The following is a 23,839-nucleotide window of genomic DNA, read 5'->3' as shown; positions in this document are numbered from 1 at the left end:
CCCCATTAATTCAGCTCCAGTTCTCAAGGCACTCAGTCCAAGTTTAAAGAGAAGCGTGAGCTTTCCTCAGTCTGCAGGTAAAATATTTATAACTTTTAACAGTTCACAAAGGTAATAAAATGAAATGTTCAAATTTAGTTATTTTGCTATGTGGGTGTGGATGCCTTAGTTTCACTTTTCAGCTGACTCTCTTCAATCTGACTTTTTCTAACTGCAGAAAAATTACTTCCGTCCAAATCAATCATAAAATCTGGTTTCTCACCTAATTTGGACAAGTAAGTTGTAACAATAATTCCTGTTTAACTTAAAGTTTTAAAACCAATTTATAGCCAACTGGCAACTTCTGTTCAAATGTATTGTGTCTGCTTTCAAAAAGTAATAGCAGTGAAACTATCATGCTTCGGTTTGTTGTCCACTATTATTCTGCAGGAAAATGAACAAGCCAGGTGGTGTTGAGTTTAAACAGGATGTAATGAAATCACAAACACTTCCACGTGCCAGTGGTGCTCAGGCCAAACGGGCTCTCTTTGAGAGGATGAACTCCGAGCCCATAAAGTAAGTCGTTTGGAAAAATTTTCATTTCATCCTCATCTATACAGTACCTCCAGTCCCTGAGAGCTATGGCATTTTGTCATCCAACAGACCAAAGGACTCCAAGCCTAAGCTGAAGCGCTCTCAGAGTTTTGGGGTGTCCAGTGCCAGTAGTATAAAACAGATTCTCCTAGAGTGGTGTCGTTCAAAAACCATTGGCTATCAGGTATGACAGCTTTTGATCATATCACATGAACTTCATCGGCAGATAGAGTTCTTTCCAACCAAATAAATAAATGGCAAGGAAATATTATAGTGTGTTAGATTTTGATGCCAGTATTATCTTTTTCTCAGAACATAGACATCCAGAACTTCTCATCCAGTTGGAGTGACGGGATGGCTTTCTGTGCCCTGGTCCACTCTTTCTTCCCTCTGGAGTTTGATTACAATGTGCTGGATCCTGGTAACCGCAAACACAACTTAGATCTGGCCTTCACCACTGCAGAGTAAGCAGACTACCAATGGACTGTGTGAGGCAGTGAGTGTGTGTGCGTTCATGAAACTGAAGCAATTAATATTTCCAAAGGGCGCCACAGTTTAGTTGATTTGATTTATTCGGCATGTATTTTGACTAAAAGTAAAGACAAATTGGACAAACTGAACATCAAATACAGCTACAAAGCATGACTGTAAAAAAAGCTGTGAAGATACTTGAGTCATAATTTCAGAAATACTGATGTTTTATCTTGGACCACCAGCTACACCCAAGAGCATTGGCTGAAGTGTCAGTATCTTCTGAGACATTTCGGCCCATTCAGCAAAACATATCTGGTTGTGTTTTTGAAATGACTGAGTGTATGTTAGAATTTCTTTCTTTATTTATATTTGAATAGATAAATCCCTTGCCATATTTATTAATCTTTACTACCATATACACTTTGGTCTCTTTAGGCAGCAGGCTGACTGTCTCCGTCTGATCGAGGTGGAGGACATGATTGAGATGGGGGACAAGCCAGACCCTATGTGTGTGTTTACATACGTCCAGTCCCTCTACAACCACCTGAAAAAGTTTGAATAACTCTGTATCAGAGTGGATCACAATGTCTAGATGTTAACCACAGTGTGTTGAGAACACTTGAGCTCACTGGAAACCAAAATCAGCATCTGATAGAAAATACTGTTGTTTGAATCACTTCAAAAACAAATTTTAAGTATTTTTCTCTGTCAAATCACATTTTATTTGAATCTTTACTGTAAGTGTGTATCTTTTAATATTTATAGTGAAATACTGGTTTTTACAATGCATTGTCTTTGACAATATATTGTTATGTGTGTGGCTGTAATGCTGCTGTATTTACCAAAGGGGGGGGTTGGCTTTTGTGTAGTTCTCAGTTTTTGACAACGCTTTAAAAAAAGGAATCAAGTTTGTAACAACTACTGTTAAATGTTTTGTAACATAAGTAATGTTACAGTTCAAAGAGTTGTGAATCACCAGTAGATATGCTCCAGTAGCAAGAAGTCTTGCCTGAATTGAATCTTGTAATTTGGTGAAATAAAGCAATTTTCTAATAATTAGCTCAGATGATGACGACTGAGCCAGTTCCATCTGCTAAGGATGACCACAAGATACAGTCGAGATACCCTCAGCACACTTTTTATTTACTTTACTCATTTTTTCGTGAAGAATGGCCATTCATGCTCAACATCCGTAGAGTTCCTTTTTACTGGAAACACGTCTTCATTGTAGGTTGACAAATAATCAGCCACTATTTATGAAAATAACTGTTTTTAAACTTATTTGGCAAAAATGCTGTTCCCAGTCTCTCCAGTATGAAGATTTCCTCCTTCTCTCTGATTAATAGAAATGCACATTGAATATTTTGAGAATGTTGACTGTGAATTTGATAAAACAACACAGGAAGATGGGACTTTGGAGCAGATTAATTGATATTAGAATTTTACAGCCCTAACTGAAAACTAGGTTTTTCTGCAAACTGTCAGAGGTTTATTAACCTTAGCTTCATAGTGTAAACCAGAGTGTACATTGCCATCTGCTGGTAAAATCAACTTAGTGCAAAAGGCCATAAATCTAAAAGATAGTTAAACCCCAAGACTCAGGGGTAGGCACAGGTAACAGGGTGAGGTGTGTATTATCAAACATGGCTGGTCAGGTTTGGGTTCACATTAAGGGGAAACAGATTTCACTATAATCTCCTGAACCCCAGGATGTAACACCAACCTATTTCCTTTGCAAATCTTTATTTTCCAACCAACAAGCCCTAAAAATGAGATGAGAATTCAAGACAGAGAGAGAAAAATGCTTACAGAAAGTTTTATTATTCTAATTACTACATAGTAACTGTGGTCACATTAGTTGGAAACATTACTGCAATTGCAACTTTATTTGTTTAGCGCTTTTTAAAACAACCAAATTTGACCAAACTGCTGTACAGGATAAAAACATAAAATAAAACAGGAATAAAAACAACACCAAAAACCACAAAACGAATAAAATCAAAATAAATAAATACTTTTATTTGGTTCGGTGTGTTTGCATTTTGTGTTGTATTAGATATTGCAATGGGAAACAAGCTTGTAGCCTACTGTTACACTCACTAAATGCATGTTTGTGCGCGGCTAAATTGATTAGAGCAACAGTCAACAATCTGCAGAAAAGTTGGACTGTGGTGCGTTTACGGCTTCAAACTATTTAGAGCTATAAGTGAAAGTTAGGTCGTTACATTGTGCTGACTGACTGCTTGAGATCTAAAAATGTTCAGTCGGGCAAAATAAAGCATGTCTGATAAAATGTGGCCGTAGTAATTTTAAAGAAATATAAAAGACGCTACGTGGTGTCTACAATATCTGTAAGGGCCATGAAAGCAGCGCTTCCCATTGACCAGGCTTCCCTTCCGGTAGATGAGGTCAACTTTTCCCTAGATCCGCCATTTCAGTCCCGGAGTTTCTTGTTGCACACCACTTTTCGCTGTTTTCTGTTATTTTAACCCCTCAGCAGTAAACAGTTTGGGTTTATGGTGCAGCATTAATCCAGTTAAGTTAAACGTTTTGAGTTTACTCGTGGAAGTTGCTGAAGTCGTGGCCTTTTAGTTTTTTTCCAGCGGCAGCGTCAGTCAGCCAAAGTTTTTGTATGAGTTGCGGATAGGGAGAGGCGAAGGGGAAAGGCCTCAAGCCTCGGGAAGGATTTCACAGCCATGGCCGGTAATTTTGATGCCGAAGACCGTGCTAGCTGGTACTGGGGAAGGCTAAGTCGCCAGGAAGCCGTTTCTCTTTTACAGGGACAGAGACACGGCGTTTTCCTGGTGAGGGACTCGATTACCAGCCCCGGGGACTACGTGCTGTCCGTGTCAGAGAACTCCAAAGTCTCCCATTATATAATCAACAGCGTCAGTAACAACCGGCAGTCTGGCTCAGGTAAGCTTGAATCTTCTGTGCAAAGTTATAGCTGCATCACTCAACCTGCCATACATGTCCAAGTATTTTCATTTTAGTTTTGATCGCTAGGCTTTAGCGCTCATTATGTCCCACTCTCTCGCCGAACTTCCGTTAGGAAATGTCCACTTTAAGATCATCGTGATAAATCTGCAAAGATATTTGCGTTTTATGACATAGTTACGAGTGCTGTTGTGTTATCGGAACGAGCAGTCAAACTCGGCATATATACAAAGTAAATATAGTCACTTGGGTAAAAAAATGAGAACATGTGGTTTACACTGCTCCCTACCGCCCATCCCGGTGTATTTTGGGTGGTTTTGCTAACTCTCGAGCTACTATGGGTTGAACAAAGTCAGTCAGGTCCAGTCAGTGTTGACATTTTTGACTGAAATCATATGTGGGTTACAAAAATGTGTCAGTGAATCTGAAAATATAAAATAACTCAGAATTGTAACATTATAAGCTGTGTACTTGGTCTCTGCGCAAAGCAGAATAATACCCAGTTTTTTAAATGGAGTTTGGTTCAAATTTGGTAGGTTAGCTAGCCATCAACAAACAGTCCGAATTAATTCATTCAAGCACAAAATGTTTTCCTGACTGGGAGGTGAGGCGTTGTTTTGTCCTTGTTTAGGCAGCAGGACGGTAGCCCGGCGCAGTGAGGTGGGCTGGGCTGCTGCTACAGGGTTTGAATGGAACTGGGCAGGCTGGGATGTCACAACTGGGAGGATGACTGGTCAGACTGGCGTCTGCGGAATGTCTGTAATCCTGCCCTGTTGCTCATACATAGCCTTGCTTACAGGTCTGTTGCTGTGCTTGTAGCCCTGAATGGCTGTTGTGCAATTCTTGTCCTTTCTGCGCTACCATAGCATTTGGGGCAAATTTTATCCTTGTCTCCCTGTTGTAAATCATCATTTGGTAACCATGATGGTAACTCTTATTGCAGTTTGCAGAGTACATAGGAAAATGCTGTGTGTGTGTGTGTGTGTAACAGCTAGGAAATGTCTTTTTAAATCACAAGTAGTGACTGATGTGTAGGGATGGTACCAAAGGGAGAGATTAGTTTTGGGCTGTTAATAAGATTATTGTCAGAGACCAGTATCTAACCGAGCCAAGTAACTTTTTGTAAAGGCTGCAAGTCTAAATGGGTAGTGAGTTTTTCTGTGTAAGTCAGGGCAACCATTGCCACTGATTTATTGCCTGAACATGGTAGTTGAAAGAATCCAGTTTTTACCATTTAAAAAAAGCTAAAACACTTCTAGAAATGATACATTGTATGTTTTTTTTAATTATACATTGCAATGGGATTAGGTGATACAGTGACAAAAACCTGTAGAGATTTTTGTTAAATTGCTTCTGTGGAAGCAGCTATTTCTTATATTTTTAGGCCTTTTAGGACAATGCTGCAACCAGACTGTTTCATGGTATTATTGGCTTTACAGGATTTTAACATCAATGCAATGGATTATTTTGTTCATGCTTTAAAATCAGTGAATTACTTTAAGCTAAATATTCCAGTTGTTGTCTTTACAAATGGTTTTTCACTTAAATTTCCATAATAGACATGTTTAATAATGCTCCATTCTGCTCCATGTGTTGAAATTAAATTTTTTTTGTTATGCATATCTGCATTTTGTTTGTTTGCCAATGAACAAAACAAAGAAGCTGCAGAAAGAGCAGAATTCTGACTTATTCTGCAAAGATCTTCTAAAATGGCTGATAGATTGTTATCCCCTAGAAGTAGTGTTAAATAATTGGATTCTAGTGATATTTCAAGCAGTCTTAATTAGAACCACATGTGTCTTCATTCTTATCTTATCTAATCAATCATTCAGCCTGCTTAAATGATAAAAAAGTCCTCATGGTGCTGTTTGGCATCATTGTGTGCACCACACTGAACATGGACAAGAGAAAGAAAAGTTGTCCGAGGAGATAAGGATGGAAATAATTGGCATTATGGTCAAAGTAAAGGTTATAGCCTCTCTCCAGGCAGCTTGATGTGCCTGTTAGACTCACTAAATGCATGTACGCAAACCAGGAGGATCATTTAAATAGTGGAAAATGCACAAAGAAACACAGCAAAACAGATACAAGCTGAACTCGCACAAAATCGATGTACAGCTGTGTCCAGTAACACTTTCCATCCATCACTTTCTGTATCAAAGCAGACTTAATGGAAGAAGATGTCGGAAGACCCCACTTTTGAAAGTAAAACCTGAAACACAAAGTTGAGTTTGTCTGGGTGTTTTTTTTTTGTTTTTTTTTAAGTCAAAAGGGTACCAACATTTTTTTTACATATCTGTATTATGTTATGACTTTTATCACTGACTTTTTCTGTTTGTTTTTATTGTTTAACCTTTGACATGCTCACAAGATCACCTTTCCTCTGCCAGGTTTAGCTCCTCCTCGGTTTCGGATTGGGGATCAGGAGTTTGAGGCGCTGCCAGCCCTCCTGGAGTTTTATAAGATCCACTACCTGGACACCACTACTCTTATAGAGCCCATAAGTAAGGCCAAGCAGACAGGTTTCATCAACTCCTCTGTTGGTGCCCCGCAGCAACCCGAGGAGGCTGAGTATGTCAGGGCACTGTTTGACTTCCCTGGCAACGATGAGGAGGACCTCCCTTTTCGCAAGGGTGACATCCTGCGAGTGCTGGAGAAGCCTGAGGAGCAATGGTGGAACGCTGCTAACCAGGAGGGCCGAGCTGGAATGATCCCTGTGCCCTACGTGGAGAAGTGCCGGCCTGCCTCGCCCACTGCCACCAGCCTGAGTCCCCCTGTTGTGGGAACTGGACAGGGGGTGCATGTTGGTGTGGTAGTAGGCAGCACAGACGGAACAGGTGCCCCTTTGGCCAACCCTTTGGGGGACCCAGGCCCGTATGCTCAACCTGTGGTCAACACTCAGCTTCCCAACCTACAAAATGGGCCTGTGTATGCACGAGCCATTCAGAAGAGGGTGCCTAATGCCTACGACAAGACGGCGCTTGCTCTGGAGGTAGCAGTTCCACCCACCATTCATTTTCTTCAAGGCTGTCTTTCTATTTATTCCCAACCTCTTCTGCCTCTTTTCCTTTTCTTTTTGGGTCTCAGCTGAGGCAGTGTAGATTGTCATGATTGTTAATGGCTTACTCATGCATGTGTGCGTACCCACAAAGTATCTTTACAAATACGAGCTGACAGCACACATGAAAACACTCACAGTGGGATGGCTCTGTACAGAGAGACAGACATAATGGCCTCTCTTTATGTACACATTGTGGCCCATTGAATTCATGTGAATGTTATATTGTACATTCATTACCAGTGGCGCCCAGTGAAACAAGGCACATTAGTTTCAGTTGTTTCCTTAGAACAAATAAATAAGTAAACAGTCTTTGTTCAGATTAGTAAATGAAATGCAAACAGTAGTGGAGGTTAATAAAGACAGTTTGACATTGTCTAGTTTGTTGTGAGTCCAGTTAATGGAGTTCACATCACACGCACTGTTTAACATAAGCTGGGGGGTGGGCGCATGTTAAACTCAGAGAACTGCAGGGACTGAATTGAAGCTAAAGCCGAATTAAATGTATCCACAGCTTGTGTTGTCTTTATAACTTGTGTTACTCGGACAATCACTGGTTTGATAACTCCTTTCAAGAGCTTATCTCTTAAATTCCACAAATATCAGTAGTTTGAACTCTTGGCATTTTCTCGTCGCAGCCCCTGTTTTCCTGTTCTCAAGAAACACTGATGCTGCCGTTTTGCTCGAGTTAACAAGAGCAGAGGACAGTGTGTATATGTGCGTCATGTGAATTGAATTAGACCAGGACATAGATTGTGATTATGGGCCACTGCTGATGTTGAAGTGCATAACAATATAGTTCTGCAGCCTGTCCGAGAGTAGACTGTGTAGTTACAATTCACAGTTCTGTACTCAGTGCTCTCACAGTAGCCAACAAACAAATTAAGTGAATTGTCTGTGGCACAGTTTATAACTGTAATTACAACATCCTGTGAGTTTCATCAGCTTGCAGGAATTTTCTTTGTACATCTCACATGTAAAACAGGGAGCGCTAGGAAGACTAGACTGAAATGGGATTTTGAAGGCAAATAAAATAATGTCTGGGTAAAGCTGCTTTAGCGTCCTCTAGACATTTGAATTAACCCCCCCCTTTTTTTTCTTTTTTTTTTTTTAGATCTGCTCAGAAAATCAAAAATTTCTGGGGTTTTTGCTTTTATTGCTGGCAAGTTACCAAGCAGAGATATGTAGGAGATATTAAGACTGAATGACAGTCCCACATAGCATCAGAAAAATTAAAAACAAACTGGCTGTTCTGAACGCATTAGTCTAGAGAAATGAAAAATGTAAAACTAAATTGCAGCTTAATTCATGTTCAGTAGATTTGAAAACTTTACTATGAGTCAAAGCCACTGACACTATTGTATTGATTCATTGTACAACATAATAGGTCAGATAAGTGGCATGGTTACTGTATGTCGTCCTAATTAAGATATCTGGATGTGGTTTTGCCCTAAAAGTTAAGGTCAGCCAATGCGGTTTTCTCTGCAGGCTTGATAGACTTTGATTTTATATTGATAGGTTCGACTTGCGTGAACTGATTCTGTCAGCGGTGAGAGAAAGTGTGTTTCTGTGGATTTTATCCTGGCATTTACCCTTTCTTGTTTTTTTGTTTTTGTTTTTTTTTTGTATCATGTAATAGGTGGGAGACATGGTGAAAGTGACCAAAATCAACGTGAATGGCCAATGGGAGGGTGAGTGCAAGGGCAAACGAGGCCACTTTCCTTTTACCCACGTTCGACTTTTGGAACAGTACCATCCCGACGACGAGAGCTGAGAAACACATGCAGCTCCATCACTTTGACAGTGTCCAGCACATCCCTTCTCTTTTTGACCATTTTGTCATGCGTGAGGAAAAATTGTTTATACAAACTCTCCTGACCCTGCCAGCACAAGTGTTGGGTCATCTTTCCTAATGTCATTTTGATGGATGTCGGTTGTGTTAAGATTTTACTTTGTCAGACTGATATTGGTTGCAAATATTAACTTTTCAGCATTGACCACTGCCACTGTTGTCCTTCTCCCTGAATATAGCACGATGAAAATTTTCCAAAACTTGCGCATGCAATATTTCTTTCAGGTAGATAGCAGCATTTAATGGTTTATTATGTATTAGTGTAAAATATTGATCACATTTGTGTATTGTTTTACTCAGAATAACACAGGAAATGTCTCATCTCTGTACATCAGGTGCAGACCTTGGTGACAGGTAGCTGCGTGCTTTGGAGCTTTGTTCTGTATATGCCACACTTTAGAGCTCCAAAAAAAGCAAACAGAGAAGTAGATGTTCCTGTGCAATATGTTACAGTAAAATATAAATGCATTGTTAAAAAATCTCCCACATAGAAAATATTTTTGGTGCCACTGAATATTAATGTATTGATATAGTTAAGGCCCAGTATCACTGAGGATATTTATATTGGACATACATATTCATCAAATTATGCTACTTGGAGGATATTTAGCGGATATGTTCTCATAATGTCTTTCCACTGTACATTGCCATATATTTCAGTGATTTGTCCCTTAATATTTTATGTTATATTCCACTAAATGTGCCTGTTTCAGCAACACAACTTCTAACTAGCACTAGTGATGTTTGAAGCCTTGAATATCATCGGTCACTTTGTATTCTTCATAAAAACCCCCAAATTGGAACAGGTGCTTTATAGGTGTAAAACCAACTCTGGAGGTTCTGGGTCATCCGCCCATCTCTGATCAGTTTTGTCAAAAAAACAAACAAAAAAAAAACTAAAAACTTTGGGAGACATTCGGTGGCAAGGGAATGAAGATTGTTAAATTTGAGTTTGAGTATGAACAAAATGTGAGTTTCTGTTTTAATGTACAATGGGCAGTATTAAGCACCAGTGACCAATATCAGTCAAAGTCATGTTGACAGACCTCCAGCCCAGTATTGAAGTGTGCACACTACATACACAGTGGTGTCACCCTACTGTTCCCTTCCTGTTGCAATGGTGTATTCCCACCCACTACATTTTATTCACACACAGGGGAAAAAATACACACAGGAGACTCGGCCCCTCTCACGGAATCATGAATCATTGAGTTTTTGTATTGCTACACCTCAGACTGAAACAAGCAAAGACTTCCTGATGACTCAGTCTTGTGGAGAACGACATCCTACTCTCAGACTTCACTTTATTACATGCTACCCACACTACAAACCAAGTCCTTTTTTTGTACTAAAGTTGGAAATATATTAAAATTGACTATATATACACACACACTAAATACTGTAAACATTTTTCCATTCTTTGATTTAACTTGTTACCAGAGACTGTATGCCCGTTATTTCATGTTTTTCTCGTAAAACACTATTCTACAGCAATATGGATGACTTCAAATGCAGCAGTGTGAAGGGACAAAATAAACACCCTTCTCTGCGAGGAAGGAAATATCCCCAAATCTGTTTTAGGAGATGAGAATGATTAAGGGGTTTTATTTTTGTCTTCCAGAAGGGTTTTTATGACGTTGTCATCTGGAAATGTTTTTAAGATAAAATCCACTCTAAACACTATTTATGTATAACTATCAAAACGGACATTAAGTCACTTAATGTCATTACTTGTACTACTAAGTCGCTGTAATTGACACTTGCTGTTAGTTTCTCAGCTTTCTCCACATTGAAAACACGTAAAGCTTTTTTGAAGACGTGCATGTCCTCAGCGCATTATGTCTATGGAACTAAACCATAAAATGGTGTAATACCTAAATGTAATTTTCCAACACCACTTTTTAGAATCTACTTTTAGTCCTTTCATTGATAGCAGGCTAAGCAACCACCAGCTTGTCCTATTTAAAGTTACCTGCTTTTTGAATCTAGTTATCTTGTAGTCGTAACATTTATGCGTTATCTGAAACTAAAATTAGCGTGTATCCAAAATAGCTGTAGGTGGCAGCTGGACTTGCTTGATGTTCTGGAGATGTGTCCCTTTCTTCTGTTCTTCACCTTCTCAGATGAAAAGTGAAATGTCTTCAAAAACATGAAACAACTCCAATTGCCACCTGTCGCCCTTTTAGACCTATCATGACCTGAATGACTGAGAATCTCCATAGACATGTTGAACCTTATATTTTCGGAAACTCATTTGTTATTGTTACCGTGATACTGAAATGCAGTGAATGTTTGATGTATGCTGGCAATGCTAAACTACATTAGGAATTTGGTGAGTGACAAACCCCAGCTGCACATAGAAGTTCTCAGTCACTGGGGAGGATCTGCTGAATTACATCCTCTCTACCTCGTGTCTTAATGGAAAAAATGAGGAGTTTAATATAAACTTACTGGTCTGAAGCCTTAGTTGCAGCCAGTCATTATTGTTTTTGATATTGTTTAAATGAACAACAAACAGCCAAATAGTTTCCATAACAGTCACAAAAATACATTTTATGTCTTTTTCAAATCACAAGTTCAGCAAAGTCCTGGGGTCAGATGTATAAACAACACCGTGGAACAAAAGTCATTCATGTGCCAATTCCCATTTACTTATAGTAGTGACTACATGGTGAGAAGTTGTACATCTCACACATACTTTAAAGCTGAGCATAATATGATAAATTATAAATTTAAAAATAAGCTAAGAGCGAAGGTAATATGCAACATAATAAGACAGTTTCACTTGGTATGAATGAGCTTTGTGGTGTAAACACCTACTGTATTTGTATTATAAACACAACCGAATATATATTTATTCCTTTGGTATTTTCCATGTGCTTTAATTGTTTCGGCTGTGTGTTGGTGGAGAGCTTTGCCAATGCCTGACTTTCGAATCAATTGTGCTTTTTTACTGATCTTGTCAATGCCATGTCATGAGGTTCATAGGGAAAATAAAGGTGTTAGATTTACAGTTTTTTAAAGATGCATCAGTATATAGCTGTGGGAATAGAAATCATTTTCATATAACCTACCAGTGATATTTTTTTAAATAGACACCTGCAATGCATTTTGTGCTTTAACCTACCTAGAATTTTTATGCATCTGACCCCAGATATCCAGAAATATAGTCTTGAGTTTACAATGTGTTTATAAATTGTGAAATTTTTTTTTCTCCATTATTGAGACTCAAATTATTTTTTGTATGCTACAGTAATTCAGTATTTTATTACTGTGATATGTTTATTAAGAGTTTTGAGCTACACCGGTGTGTCGTAGCCCCATGTATATTAATAAACATATGCAATAGTTCAGAGTCCCTGTATTGCATGTTTTTGTGTTTTGGTAAAATGTGCAAACCCAGCACAAACATTGGAACTGTTAAGATGCTGATGAAAGTCAGTTAAATGTAATTGCATTATTTAGTATTGGACAGACAGTCTATGTTAAGCTTGGGTAATAACTAAGTGGGAAAAGTAATTACCAGTAATTAATAAATGTATTTCTTAATATATTCCCTACTTTTTGGAATGCCTTTATGCAAAGTGCTAACTGAGTATTGGATTCACATGCACTGAACTCCCACTAATTGTTGCCTTTAAGAGAAAAGATTTTCATTTTGTAGTCATGACATTTTTGTAACACAGCAGTTAAAGACCACTGAATACTTCAGTATCTTTATACCCACTGATGATTCTACAAATATGCATCATATCTGCTTTACAGATCAAGGAAATATATTATTCGAAGTTAAAGTTTAGTTTTTGTAGCATGCAATTTCTTATTATACCTAAAGGGTTTGGGCTTTACTCTCTCCATTGGTGTGAAGTTAATCAATTACATTCAGTTTTAGTGTTTCATGCTGAATTGCAGCTTTTCACTTTTGCGATAATACCCAATCCCAACTTTTCTATTCAAGATTCCCAGTCTGTTCATGTCCAGCATTTTAGATTTGTGGTTTTATAAATTAGTAAAAAATACAACATTTCTTCAGCCAAGGGTTAAACAAAGACATGTCCTTGGGTCTGCATTGTGGTTGAATTGTTATGCATTTCCATCTCAATATACATTGTACATATTATCAGTCATTGTTTGTCTCTATGTGGCCCTGTGATGGACTGGTGACCTGTCCAGGGTGTACCCCTGCCTTCCACCCAAAGAGAACTGGGATAGGCTCCAGCAGATCCCTGTGACCCTGGTTAAGGAATAAGTGGGTATAGATAATGGATGGTTGATTATCAGTCATTGCTACGTATATTTTTCCATAGTGATTAATATTTGCATTGTACATGTAATTAAAATAGCGTATGTTTCTTAGCAGATAGCCTAACGTTTTAAATATATTTACTTGAAAGTTGAAATACATAGATTTCAAAGTAGAAATGTAATGTCTGTTCATTCTTCAAATGCTTGCTAAATTCAACAGTAAGAAAGAAAACTGAAAGAAATTGATTTATTTGAACATAATTCAGCATATTAATGTAGCCGTTTTTGCTGTGAAATAGTTTGAAAATACAATAAGTAGGTGCGACTATGTGCTCGCAATTTAAAAAACAAACAAAAAAGTATTTTTGTGTTTTATTGGTATGCCGAGTGCAACAGATGCTGCAAGCGAATAAAAATAACTACATCATTGAGATGTCACATTTAATGAAAAGCCACCCGGCGTTGTATTTGTTTTTTCTGGCCAGGGTTTGGTGGGTCATTTCGGACTGAGGGTGTAGGACTGGACGAGGACTGCTGCGTGGGTTTCCCGGATGGAGCAGCGACGCCATCTTTACATCAGTGCTACCGGTGGCTCTTCGGTTCAGCGGACTGACGGTGCCGTAGCCGACCCACCAGCAGGAATCGCCGAGCAGCAGATAATTCCCCCTCTCCGCCGGGACGCCACGAACAGCTCCAATACTCGAGTACCATGGCCGATAGAGATAACTTAGTATACCAGGCAAAACTCGCCGAACAAGCGGAGAGATACGACGGTAAGACTCTCGGTAGATAACGGTCAGTGCAGAAAGCCTGGCCCTGCTCCCCCAGTCTGCCTGCGCAGGGGGCTTGGAGACGCAGGTAAAGCGGTTCGTATGGATTTGTTGGGTGATAGGAGACAAAATGGCGGAGATTTTCCCAACCGAATGAATCATTCAATGGTAAAATGAGCCGTGTTAGGCTCAAACAGTTTTCCTGGTGTTCTGTTGGTTTGCCCCGGTGTCTGGTTAACGTTACGTGGGAGCTAAGCTAACTAGACCCCCTTTAGCTTCCAGAGAGCTAACTCGGTTGCTAACTAGCCAGCTAGCCTTTCTCCAGCCCCGACACGCGTCAGGCCAAACTTCATTCAAAAAATACAGATGTAACGTTACAGCTAAATATCCGACCTGAATCAGGAGTGTCTACTTACAAAATCGGGCTCCATCTGATCCAACAAGCTGCAGTAATTTATCGGGCACAGTTAATGCTAACGTACCCCACCCCCCTCCCCACCTAGTGTTGTGGTAAGAGGGGACAGTGCCAGCCCCGCAAACTAGTTGTACTCAATGGAAAACTAAAAATTGATTAGGCTGGATGACATCGTTTTTACCAGCTCATCATACATCTCCATTCGCGCTGTCCCGAGTGAACTCATTATAAGCGGAACATGGCAGTATCCAGGTTTAAAACTACAATTGTTTGCTTTGCATTGGACATTACTTCCCATCTCTGCTGCTACAATGGGCCCAGATCAGCATGCCCTGGGTAATGGATGGATAGGCGCAGCACCTATAATGTACGGAGATAGGCGGGGTAAGGAGTGTTGCTCTTAAGTGATCTGAACAACAATCTCCACCCTAAGTTCATCTTCAGCCAACTTTGCTTTAAGTAGTTGTTCAGTTGACTGGAAGTCTTCTTATCAATGTTTAATGAGCTGTTCATTAATAGTAAATATACAGTATATTTGATTTACCTATACAGTCAATGCAGGTCTGGTCTGTTGCCATGGTACTCAAATGCTGTTTGTATGGATGAGCATCTTCTTTGTCTTTGGCTCCATGATCTTCTCAATGAACAATACATTGCATCTAACAGCATTGCATTAACCACTGGTGTTAGTTTGCATTTGATGATTTTCTTGATTAATTAACAAGCCTGAAAATATATATTTGAAAAGCTGTCCCAGATTCTGAGTTGCTGGCTGCAGGGGTGCTGATCTAAGCAGAAGCCACCAGCCTCATGGCAGCTTTTTAATATCAGTGATCTTTTTCTCTCTCTTGAAGTCGCGTTAAGTTGGAGCATCCTTTTTCATTGTCAGGGCCAGACGCAGTACATTTGCTTAAAGGGATGGGATTGGCCGGTGGTTTTGAGTGGAGTGATCGTTTTAAAGAGTGATAACTATAATTTTCTGTCAATTACCAGTAGTAGAGCTGTATTTCCAAAATTATTTATAGCTGCTGGCCATATATTAGGTATTCATCAACAGCCCTCTAAAGCCTTAGTAGGGATGTGCTGTGATATTGAGCTGTACAACCCTTGCCTCCAATATGCTGGACATTGTGCTGTGGCTGTTGGAGCTGATTGTAACCCTTTATTTTCAGCGGTTGTGTCCCCTAGATGTGTACCCAGCATGGCTCTTCTTTGCGCTATGGTATCTGCACTAAGTGTAGTTTTAACTGTATGTAAAGGTCTGTATTTCAGATGTATTTATTGGTTAGTGACTGTAGAAATAACAGTAAGCCATCAGGTCTTCATTTATGGACATTTCTGTTTTAAAGTGAGTGAAGGAAAACAGTGCTGTAGCAGGCATCTCTAACAAGTGAAAAGAAACAAAAAAAGCACAACAGTGAAAACTGAACAATGAGCTGATTGAAGATGCTTTCAGTGGACACAGGGAAGCAGTGCTGCAGCTAGAAAGCAACTTAATCATCCGGATGTTTATATGTAGGAGCTTATATTATACCAGTGTCTGCAACACCCAAATCTTCCCACTCAGCATATGTGACTTTCATACAAGGAGCTGGTCAGGTATCTTGTGGTCTAGGTTGTCCACTCTCTTGTGTAACTGCAGCAATCCCTGGTTCAAGTCTGACCAAAGCCCCTGCCTGCTATGAATCTTTTTTTCCCCCTAACCAGGAAATGACACAGGCTGTGAATGCATCAGAGGGGACACCTTTAATCAAATTTAATAATCGAGCCAAGATTGTGATCTGTTTAGGGGATGGACAGCCTGTAATGCTGGCAAAAAAATGTTTTAAAACCACAGAGAGGTCATTGAGTTTATTGGAAGCTAGAGGGTAAAGTGATCAAAGCAGGATAGTGCTCCTCCTGGCTTGTAACTATTGTGTATCAGGTTTCACCAGCATGCTGCCTAAGAACCCTGTTATTAGCCTCCACAGATAACACCCTGTCTTTGAAGTTAACAGCCAAATGATTGGCACATTGCTCTTACCTCCAGGCTAGCATGTTTAGCATGGGAGGCGTGACGCGTCTGCAGTTTGACTCACAGTTTTGTTTTAGCCTCTGTTCAACATGTTTTTTTTTTCCTTCTTTCATTTGCATAGCAAACATGATTTCATCATCAGAAAGCAAATCACCCCACGTAATATACAGAATATATTTTTGCACTGTCATATTTAAAATAATACCATGTTTAATATAGTTTGAGGTTAATCCAGAAATGACATAAAAATGTATCGCTAACAATTGCAAAAAACTTTAAATCATTTTAGTGTTCGTCTGTGTGATTTGATAAAGAAGCTCCATAATGTGACTGCTTTATGCTAATCCCCAGAGAAACAGGATGTTGTGCTAATTAGTGGCTTTTTGGAGTGTTAGATTGTTTTCACTGCCTGGATTCTATATTCATTATTCACACCATGTTGCATCTAATCACCTTGAAGATGTGAATTTTAAAAGTACCAAAAAAGAGAAATTACATTTGATCTTCTTCAGCCCTCTGGTTCAGTGTCCTTGCTCGGTTCCCAGCATGCCACCATAGGATTCTATAGGCGCTGAGTATCTGCATTAGAAGAGTTTATGCTTGGCCAGTTTCCCAGGCACTCTATTAATAAAATATAGAGGATGATAGAAACCTTTCAAGGCTCTGTAATGCAGTTTAAACTTTGTTAATGGAAGGAGGATGTGCTTATTTTCAGTTTAAAAAATGTGTATGTACTTACCTGTATAAAGTTAATAATAGCCATGGAAGAGAGTTTAAAATAATCACCAAAATTATGTGTGTTTCCTTGTGTCTCAGAAATGGTGGAGTCGATGAAGAAAGTGGCCAGTATGGACGTTGAGCTGACAGTGGAGGAGAGGAACCTGCTGTCAGTAGCGTATAAGAATGTGATCGGAGCCAGACGAGCCTCCTGGAGGATAATCAGCAGCCTTGAACAGAAAGAAGAAAATAAAGGCGGAGAAGACAAACTAAAGATGATCCGAGAATACAGGAAAACGGTCAGACACTATAATCAACCCAAATAATACTAACTGTTCACCAGCTGTAAGCTGTGTGAGATTTCTACAAGGATTTGTTCATGCAGCAGGCCAACATTTGTTAAAGGTTCTGAAAAGAAGGAATGAACCAGTCAGCTTTGAATGGCAGTAGTAGTTTTTCTGCTCAGTTTGCAGTTTGCAGAAGTATAGAAATTAAGTCACATCACACAACTGCAACCCCCCCCATACTGGTGTGTGCAGCAGATTCCATCAACAGTTCTATGTGAATCTATAGTGATTTTGCAGTTTAGATTTGGTGGAACTTGAGCAAAAGCAGCTACTGTTAAACTGCATGAGTCCCCAGCTTTTAATGCACACAAAAGTTTCGTATCACACATAATACTAGAAATACCCAGTGGACTGATGTAAAACGAATCTGAAGCTGCTCCCTGCCTTGTTATTTTAATAGAGATTTTTGCAGGTGGTGCACTCTCAGATAATCCAGTTTCCATATCCTGTAGGGAAGGTGATAGAAATGCTTTACCATTTTTGGCAGGAGTTTTTAGTGACCACTTGACTTTAAGAGGAAGTGGTGAGATTTCAAAGCCTAGCAACACTTGTCTGGGTGAAATAATGAGGCAGGCCATGAATCAACTTTGTCACTTTTTCCTCAATTTCTGCTGCAGAGAAACTTGCATCACTGGTAGCAGCACAGAGTGCAGTGAAGCACAGTAACAACTGCCGAAATTCACAAAGGCTGGTGACTGATGTTTGGTGACCATCATTATGATTGTGCTTCATAGTGGACAAAGTGCTGCAACCTGAATCTCTGCCTGTATTTTTTGCATTTCCTAAGTTCGTTACTGGGAATTCAGTGTCAGAATGAGGTAATTTGATTTCTATGTTTACTAAAACGGCTTCCATCAGACAAAAGCAATATATTACCAAGGGCATATCGCCATATAGAGATGTTAAAAATGTCAGACTACAACACTGACCCTGAAAACTGAGGCACAGTATGCATTCTGTGACAAATGGTTCCATGGGAACTGCTTCAAAAGCTGTGCCTTGTGTGCCTGCCCTCTTTTAAGTATTAGTGGTGTGGTGACATGTTTTCAAAAACGTTCCTGCTGGCCAAAAACGCACACACACATTAATCCTTTTAGAGTGTTATCAAATCATGTGTAATGTGAGCTTAAATGAGACCAAACCTCAGCCAGGTTGAGTAGTATCCAAATCAAGAATTTTGATACAGAACCAGTGATATTTTATGTGACGATACAAACCAACAGTAGTGTGTGTGTGTGTTTTCATCTGCAGGTTGAGAAAGAGCTGAAATCAATCTGCAATGACATTCTGGATGTACTGGACAAGCACCTTATCTTAGCTGCAACCACGGGAGAGTCTAAGGTTTTCTACTACAAAATGTACATATCTAAATAATAAATGTGTGTATATTTGTGTTTAGCAGTTTACATACTGGATTAAAGTCAGGCACACAGATAGTTTGGTCTGATTAGATATTGGTCGGAGAATAATTAAAAATTTTCCTGTTTTATTCTCCACCAGTGTTAATGTTACCAATAATTTCTCCTTTGTTTAATCAGATCCTGTATTTTCTATCAATGCTCACACATCAAAGCTGAGAGTGAACACCATATTGCATAGATTTTCAGTGCAGTGTGTCCTAAGTCAATTCCATAGTTAAACAATATTAAGAAAATTGGTTTGTCATGGTGCATGTGTTTATTGTAGACATAGAACTGTCTCTGAGGACAGGTAGTTTAAAGGTTCAATGTGTAATTAAAGCAGTTTATTTGCAGAAATGGAGTACAGTATTCATAAATATGAATACTACATACATTGGTGTGTAATCCCTGGAAAATACCAGCTGTTGCATTTTCTTAATCTCAAAATGTTTCTACAGTGGCTTAGAATGGACAAACCAAAAACTGAATCTAGACAGGGAATTACATTTTGTTTTAAAGGTGATGGCCACTGTACCCTCCCTCAGTGGTGTTTAGAAGGTTGCATTCTGCAATCTCACCATTAGATGCTGCTAAATCTTTCACATTTTACACATTGCACCTTTAATGATGCCATTTTTGCCAGGCAGGGTTGTGAACTGTTATGTTTATAATATATGAAAGCAGACATGAGTCTGACCAGTGTGTTCCCTCTGCACAGGAAGGGAGATTACCACAGGTACCTGGCAGAGTTTGCCACAGGCAATGACAGGAAGGAGGCAGCAGAGAACAGTTTGGTAGCATACAAAGCTGCTAGTGACATCGCCATGATCGAACTCCCTCCAACGCACCCTATTCGTCTGGGATTGGCCCTTAACTTTTCAGTTTTCTATTATGAAATCCTCAACTCGCCAGATCGTGCTTGCAGGTCAGTGTAATATTTGACATCATGGTTTTCATTTTTTTACTGATGTAAAAACTTTACTCACGTACATCTGGTAAAATATGTATTAAACACGTCACCATTTTTCTCAGTAAATATATTTCTAAAGGCGCTATTGACATGAAATTTTCACCAGATGTTGGTAACATCCCATGCAATCCACACATGCAAAGAAATCAAACCATAGATGTCCATAAATTCAGTTATGTGTAATAATGTGAAATCACAGAGGGAGAAAGTATTGAATGCGCTTACTGAAATGTATGTAATACTTTACATACATTACATACAAAAGCCTTTGTTGGTGTAATTTTGGCCCATTTTTCAGTCTTCAAATCTTGAAGGTTCCGTGGGCCTCTTCTATGAACTCTGAGGCACAGTATGCACTCTGTGACAAATGGTTCCATGGGAACTGCTTCAAAAATTGAATCCAAAATCCCAATTGAGTGTCCTTGGCTGTGTGTTTGGGATCATTGTCTTGCTGAAATGTCCACCCTTGTTTCGTCCTTATCATCCTGGTAGATGACAGCAGATTTTTATCAAGAATGTCTTGGTACATTTTTCCATTCATCATTCCATCAATTATATGACGTTTACCACTACTATATGCTGAAAAACAGCCCCACACCATGATGTTCCCACCTCTAAACTTCACTGTTGGTATGGTGTTTGTGGGCAGTGCCATTTCTCCTCCAAACATGGTGTATATTATGTTTTTTGCCTGTTTTCTGTATATACATGTGAACTTGTGGTCATTTTCTCTGGCATTAGGTTGGCGAAGGAAGCGTTTGATAATGCAATTGCAGAACTGGATACACTGAGTGAGGAAAGCTATAAGGACTCAACACTTATCATGCAGTTGCTACGGGACAACTTGACACTATGGACCTCAGACGTGCAGGGAGATGGTAAGAGGACTATTAATTTCTTCTCAGGACATTAGTTGTAGTTAGGCAGCATCGACTGGTATTATGACTGCTGTCAGCATCATTAGTTGACTTTTGAAAGGATGGAATGATTGTCCTAAGGCTTGTCCGGGTGATTTCAGAAAACTTATATAGGTGCTTAGGCTGGCATTCAAAATTCATCTAAAAAACAAAATAACTTTTTCTAATCTTACTTCTCAGCACGATGGGTCCTTTAAAATCAGGAGCACTCTTCCTTTCTTCTATTGTTAGGCTCAGTACACACACACTGCTCTTAAATTTTCAACTGTCCCATGTTCTTCCATAGATTCTTAAGGACAGCCCTCTTCTGTTGCTCTTCCTCCATTGTACAAGTGTATTTTGTAAGTCATTCCTCCTGCCTTGGTCTTTTTTTGTTTCACCTCAAGCTGTCACTCCTGTCTCACCACCCTAACATCTCTCACTAACTTCCACACAGCACAAAGTCTGGCCTCGGAAGCATTATGAAGTTATAACTTGTTAAAATGTATCGTTTCCACCTTTATCTGCATGCACAGAACACGAATGCTGTGTATTTCATTGTCTCTGGGGTTTCCACAAGTCAGAAATAGCTGAGCATAATCTCTTATTGAGCCTTTATTTTTATCTGCTCACATGCGGCATATTATATGTAAGGTAACTAATATAGCATTTGATATTAGCATTCCCATTTAAACTAATACATTACTAAGGTTAATGGTTAGTTCACAATTTTTCACCCATTTTTCCTATTTCGAACACTGAGTCAGGTTTTGCATCTAATCATTTTCCAATGAGATGTCTTTATAAAGTGCTTCCAATATAAGTGATGGAGGTTAGTCCTCATTCTGTTCAAAAACTATATTCCAAAGATTATCTGAAGCTTATACAAGGTTTCAGCAGTCTAAACTAGAAAATCTTTCAACAGAGTGTTTTTAGTATCAAGTTCCCACTTTGTCTCTCTCTGGACACTGTTTCCTTGTGGAGCTGCAGTGCAGAGATAGTGACACAAAGGGAATTTCACACCAAACCGACTGTAACTTTGGAAGCTATCCAGTTGATGGGTCTCCAGGGACTGCTGAAGTTTCATGTGCATGGTACATACAATAGCTTCAAAAAATAATCATAACCTCTTCACTTTTTGCACACTACTGTGTTGTCCAATGTTTTGTCTATACTTCAACGCACTTTTAAATTTTTAATAAACATATTTTCACTTTCATGTTATGTTATTTTTTGTAGGCTCGAAAAATGACAATTTCTTCATGTATGTGCAAAAAAAAAACTGGAGGGAAATACTTTCTGAAGCCATTGTTGACAGGCACCTAACCTCATGAAAAACTGGGAACTTTGAATAAATTCGTTTATTAGCATTCAGCATTGGAAAAATTGCAGTGGATCATGTTTGGGCCCAGTAGAGTTTGGAAAAACCTGTGGACAACGGCTTACTGGTGTGATAACGACAAAACGCAGTCGACGCAAATTGGGCTGGTGCTCCGTCTCCCGTGGCTTTCTCACATCCCAGTTAGCACTGGTGCTAATGAGCACGGCTACAGTTTCTATTTTAATCATGATAGATTCTCACGCCTTTGTTATTTGTGCCTCTTAATTCTTCATTACACGGATGGCTGTGCTGTCTCTATGGTAACCTTTCTAAGCAACAAGTCGTACAGGTTCACATGGCATTTTACCCCCTCAGTAAATCTGACAGCAGCCTGCTTAGAAGACACTGAATTAACTCCTGACGCAGTCGGTAATTAACATTGCAGTGAAATGGTAAGGTGGTTTGGTTTTTCTGACTGAAATCTTACTGTTGTCTTGCATGTTTTGTGGTCATGGCAGGGATTTTGAAACTGAACTGTAGATAACTACAACCTCCATAATTCTTCCATCTTTTTGTCTTTGTCTCAGGTGAAGAACAGAACAAAGAAGCACTGCAAGATGCGGAGGACGAGGCCCAGTGAGACTGAACAACACAAGACAAGCCCTCCTCCTCCTCCCCCCTGATTTATCTCTTCCCGGCACTAGCTCCTGTCCCCAGCCAGTTTTCACATGGGTTTATACTGCGGCCCACACTCTTTCTCTACCTTTTCTACCTATCTCTCACCTTTCCTTCTTGTATGCACGTCATTTCCCCTTCATTTCCACTCCCTGGGGGTTTTCCTTATTTTTGATGACTCCTTTTGCAAGCCTGTACCCTTTAAGGTTCATGTCCTCCTTCACTGTTTTTATTTTGCCGTGTCATCTGTTGCCAAGTATGCTTGCCTGTAACACACATGCACAAGAGTTTATTTAAAGACAATACTTTTCTGTTCAACTTTCTTTGGTGTATGTGTGTTTACTGTCCATGCTTCTGTCAGTCAGGTTTGAAACATTTCACTTTGTAAATTGTGGAAATGGAAGGTTTAAAAGGGATGGTAAAAAGCTTTTAGAAAGAACTAAGTGCCCTCTATACTTTGTGGTTACCAAACCTGCTCCTTCTGTACATTAATCTTTTTTTTTTTTAATTAAGAATGTCCCCATTCTCCAGCATTAGTCTGACTTCTATCCTTGCCCACTCTCAGACCAAGTATTGTGCTGCGAGGCTGTAGCGCTTTTGCTAATGGCAGATAGTTAGATAATGGCTTTTTAGCAGGCAAAATGTTAGTATGTGTGTATGTGGAAGGGAGGGGAATGCTCAACACTCGATTGTAATGTAATGCAGTTTTGCATTGGCACTATATAAAAATTCATTTGGGAAATAGAGGCCTGTTGTATATTTACTCCACTGACTCTTTCAGGTTTCCTCGTCTCAACTGTCTTTCCTCTCTTCCTTCTCTTCAGTATGTGTAACGTGAATCTGATTTGTACTACTGGATATTCTCACCGGAGCCACAAGTACCATCTGTATTCTTAATGAAACACAGCATGGAATTAACATTAAACTTCAAATTGAAAAATGTTAAATTAACACATAAAATGTCTCTTCCTTTCAGTGTGCTCCTAAGTGATTGAGTTTGTCATATTTTTAATCACTAGAGGGCAGTGCTGGATAGCATCAGAAGAATAAATCCTAATTCCAGATCAGTGAATCCTATAATTTACTATACTGTTACTGGGGAGAGCTGGGACTGTATTGTTTTTTATTCACTGGGACATCTCATCTACACATCTATTCCAGTAAAAGAGTGAGGC

General features: G+C 39.3%; 3 protein-coding genes and 1 long non-coding RNA gene across 6 annotated transcripts in view; 3 read left to right on the top strand and 1 right to left on the bottom strand.

The window, feature by feature from the left end:
• The window catches only part of LOC113142726 (smoothelin-like protein 2), a 29,268-nt gene extending 27,155 nt beyond the window's left edge, over window positions 1-2,113 (top strand). For both annotated transcript variants that reach the window (XM_026327902.2, XM_026327901.1), the window contains 6 exons: window positions 15-77; window positions 218-275; window positions 430-555; window positions 643-757; window positions 886-1,037; window positions 1,483-2,113. In XM_026327902.2, the coding sequence (XP_026183687.1) occupies window positions 15-77; window positions 218-275; window positions 430-555; window positions 643-757; window positions 886-1,037; window positions 1,483-1,609 (641 nt within the window). In that variant the 3' untranslated portion in view covers window positions 1,610-2,113. The remainder of the gene's footprint in view (window positions 1-14; window positions 78-217; window positions 276-429; window positions 556-642; window positions 758-885; window positions 1,038-1,482) is intronic.
• A 1,328-nt stretch (window positions 2,114-3,441) lies between these two features.
• On the top strand, window positions 3,442-12,245 carry LOC113143160 (adapter molecule crk-like). Its single transcript, XM_026328635.2, has 3 exons — window positions 3,442-3,963; window positions 6,375-6,976; window positions 8,682-12,245. Exons 1-3 carry the CDS (start codon window positions 3,744-3,746, stop codon window positions 8,814-8,816), a joined length of 957 nt encoding a protein of 318 aa, XP_026184420.1. The 5' UTR covers window positions 3,442-3,743; the 3' UTR covers window positions 8,817-12,245.
• Window positions 12,246-13,682: 1,437 nt separating this feature from the next.
• LOC113142818 (14-3-3 protein epsilon) lies at window positions 13,683-23,615 on the top strand. Of its 2 annotated transcripts, XM_026328113.2 has the most exons (7): window positions 13,683-13,912; window positions 17,155-17,354; window positions 18,654-18,760; window positions 19,521-19,727; window positions 20,514-20,650; window positions 20,976-21,030; window positions 22,577-23,615. In XM_026328113.2, the coding sequence occupies exons 1-6, from the start codon at window positions 13,849-13,851 to the stop codon at window positions 20,981-20,983; spliced, it is 723 nt and encodes a 240-aa protein (XP_026183898.1). In that variant the 5' UTR covers window positions 13,683-13,848; the 3' UTR covers window positions 20,984-21,030; window positions 22,577-23,615. The 2 variants fall into 2 exon arrangements, with proteins under 2 accessions (XP_026183898.1, XP_026183897.1); XM_026328112.2 differs by lacking the exon at window positions 20,976-21,030 and having other exon boundaries at window positions 13,684-13,912.
• On the bottom strand, window positions 16,734-17,259 carry LOC113142820 (uncharacterized). Its single transcript, XR_003296988.1, has 2 exons — window positions 17,125-17,259; window positions 16,734-16,959 (listed from the first exon to the last, which is right to left on the bottom strand). It is a non-coding gene; the product is annotated as an uncharacterized LOC113142820 (long non-coding RNA).
• Window positions 23,616-23,839: the final 224 nt, after the last annotated feature.

This window comes from Mastacembelus armatus, chromosome 14, assembly GCF_900324485.2.
Source record: "Mastacembelus armatus chromosome 14, fMasArm1.2, whole genome shotgun sequence".
In the NCBI taxonomy this organism is placed as follows: domain Eukaryota; kingdom Metazoa; phylum Chordata; class Actinopteri; order Synbranchiformes; family Mastacembelidae; genus Mastacembelus; species Mastacembelus armatus.
Note: the sequence above shows the minus strand (reverse complement) of the source record. Positions and strands in the feature narration are given on the sequence as shown.

Coding starts and splice junctions, on each gene's coding strand:
- LOC113143160 (XM_026328635.2), top strand. CDS start 3,744: ATGGCCGGTAATTTTGATGCCGAAGACCGTGCTAGCTGGTACTGGGGA. Junction 3,964..6,374: donor CAACCGGCAGTCTGGCTCAG/GTAAGCTTGAAT, acceptor TTCCTCTGCCAG/GTTTAGCTCCTCCTCGGTTT. Junction 6,977..8,681: donor AGACGGCGCTTGCTCTGGAG/GTAGCAGTTCCA, acceptor ATCATGTAATAG/GTGGGAGACATGGTGAAAGT.
- LOC113142818 (XM_026328112.2), top strand. CDS start 13,849: ATGGCCGATAGAGATAACTTAGTATACCAGGCAAAACTCGCCGAACAA. Junction 13,913..17,154: donor ACAAGCGGAGAGATACGACG/GTAAGACTCTCG, acceptor CTTGTGTCTCAG/AAATGGTGGAGTCGATGAAG. Junction 20,651..22,576: donor CTCAGACGTGCAGGGAGATG/GTAAGAGGACTA, acceptor TCTTTGTCTCAG/GTGAAGAACAGAACAAAGAA.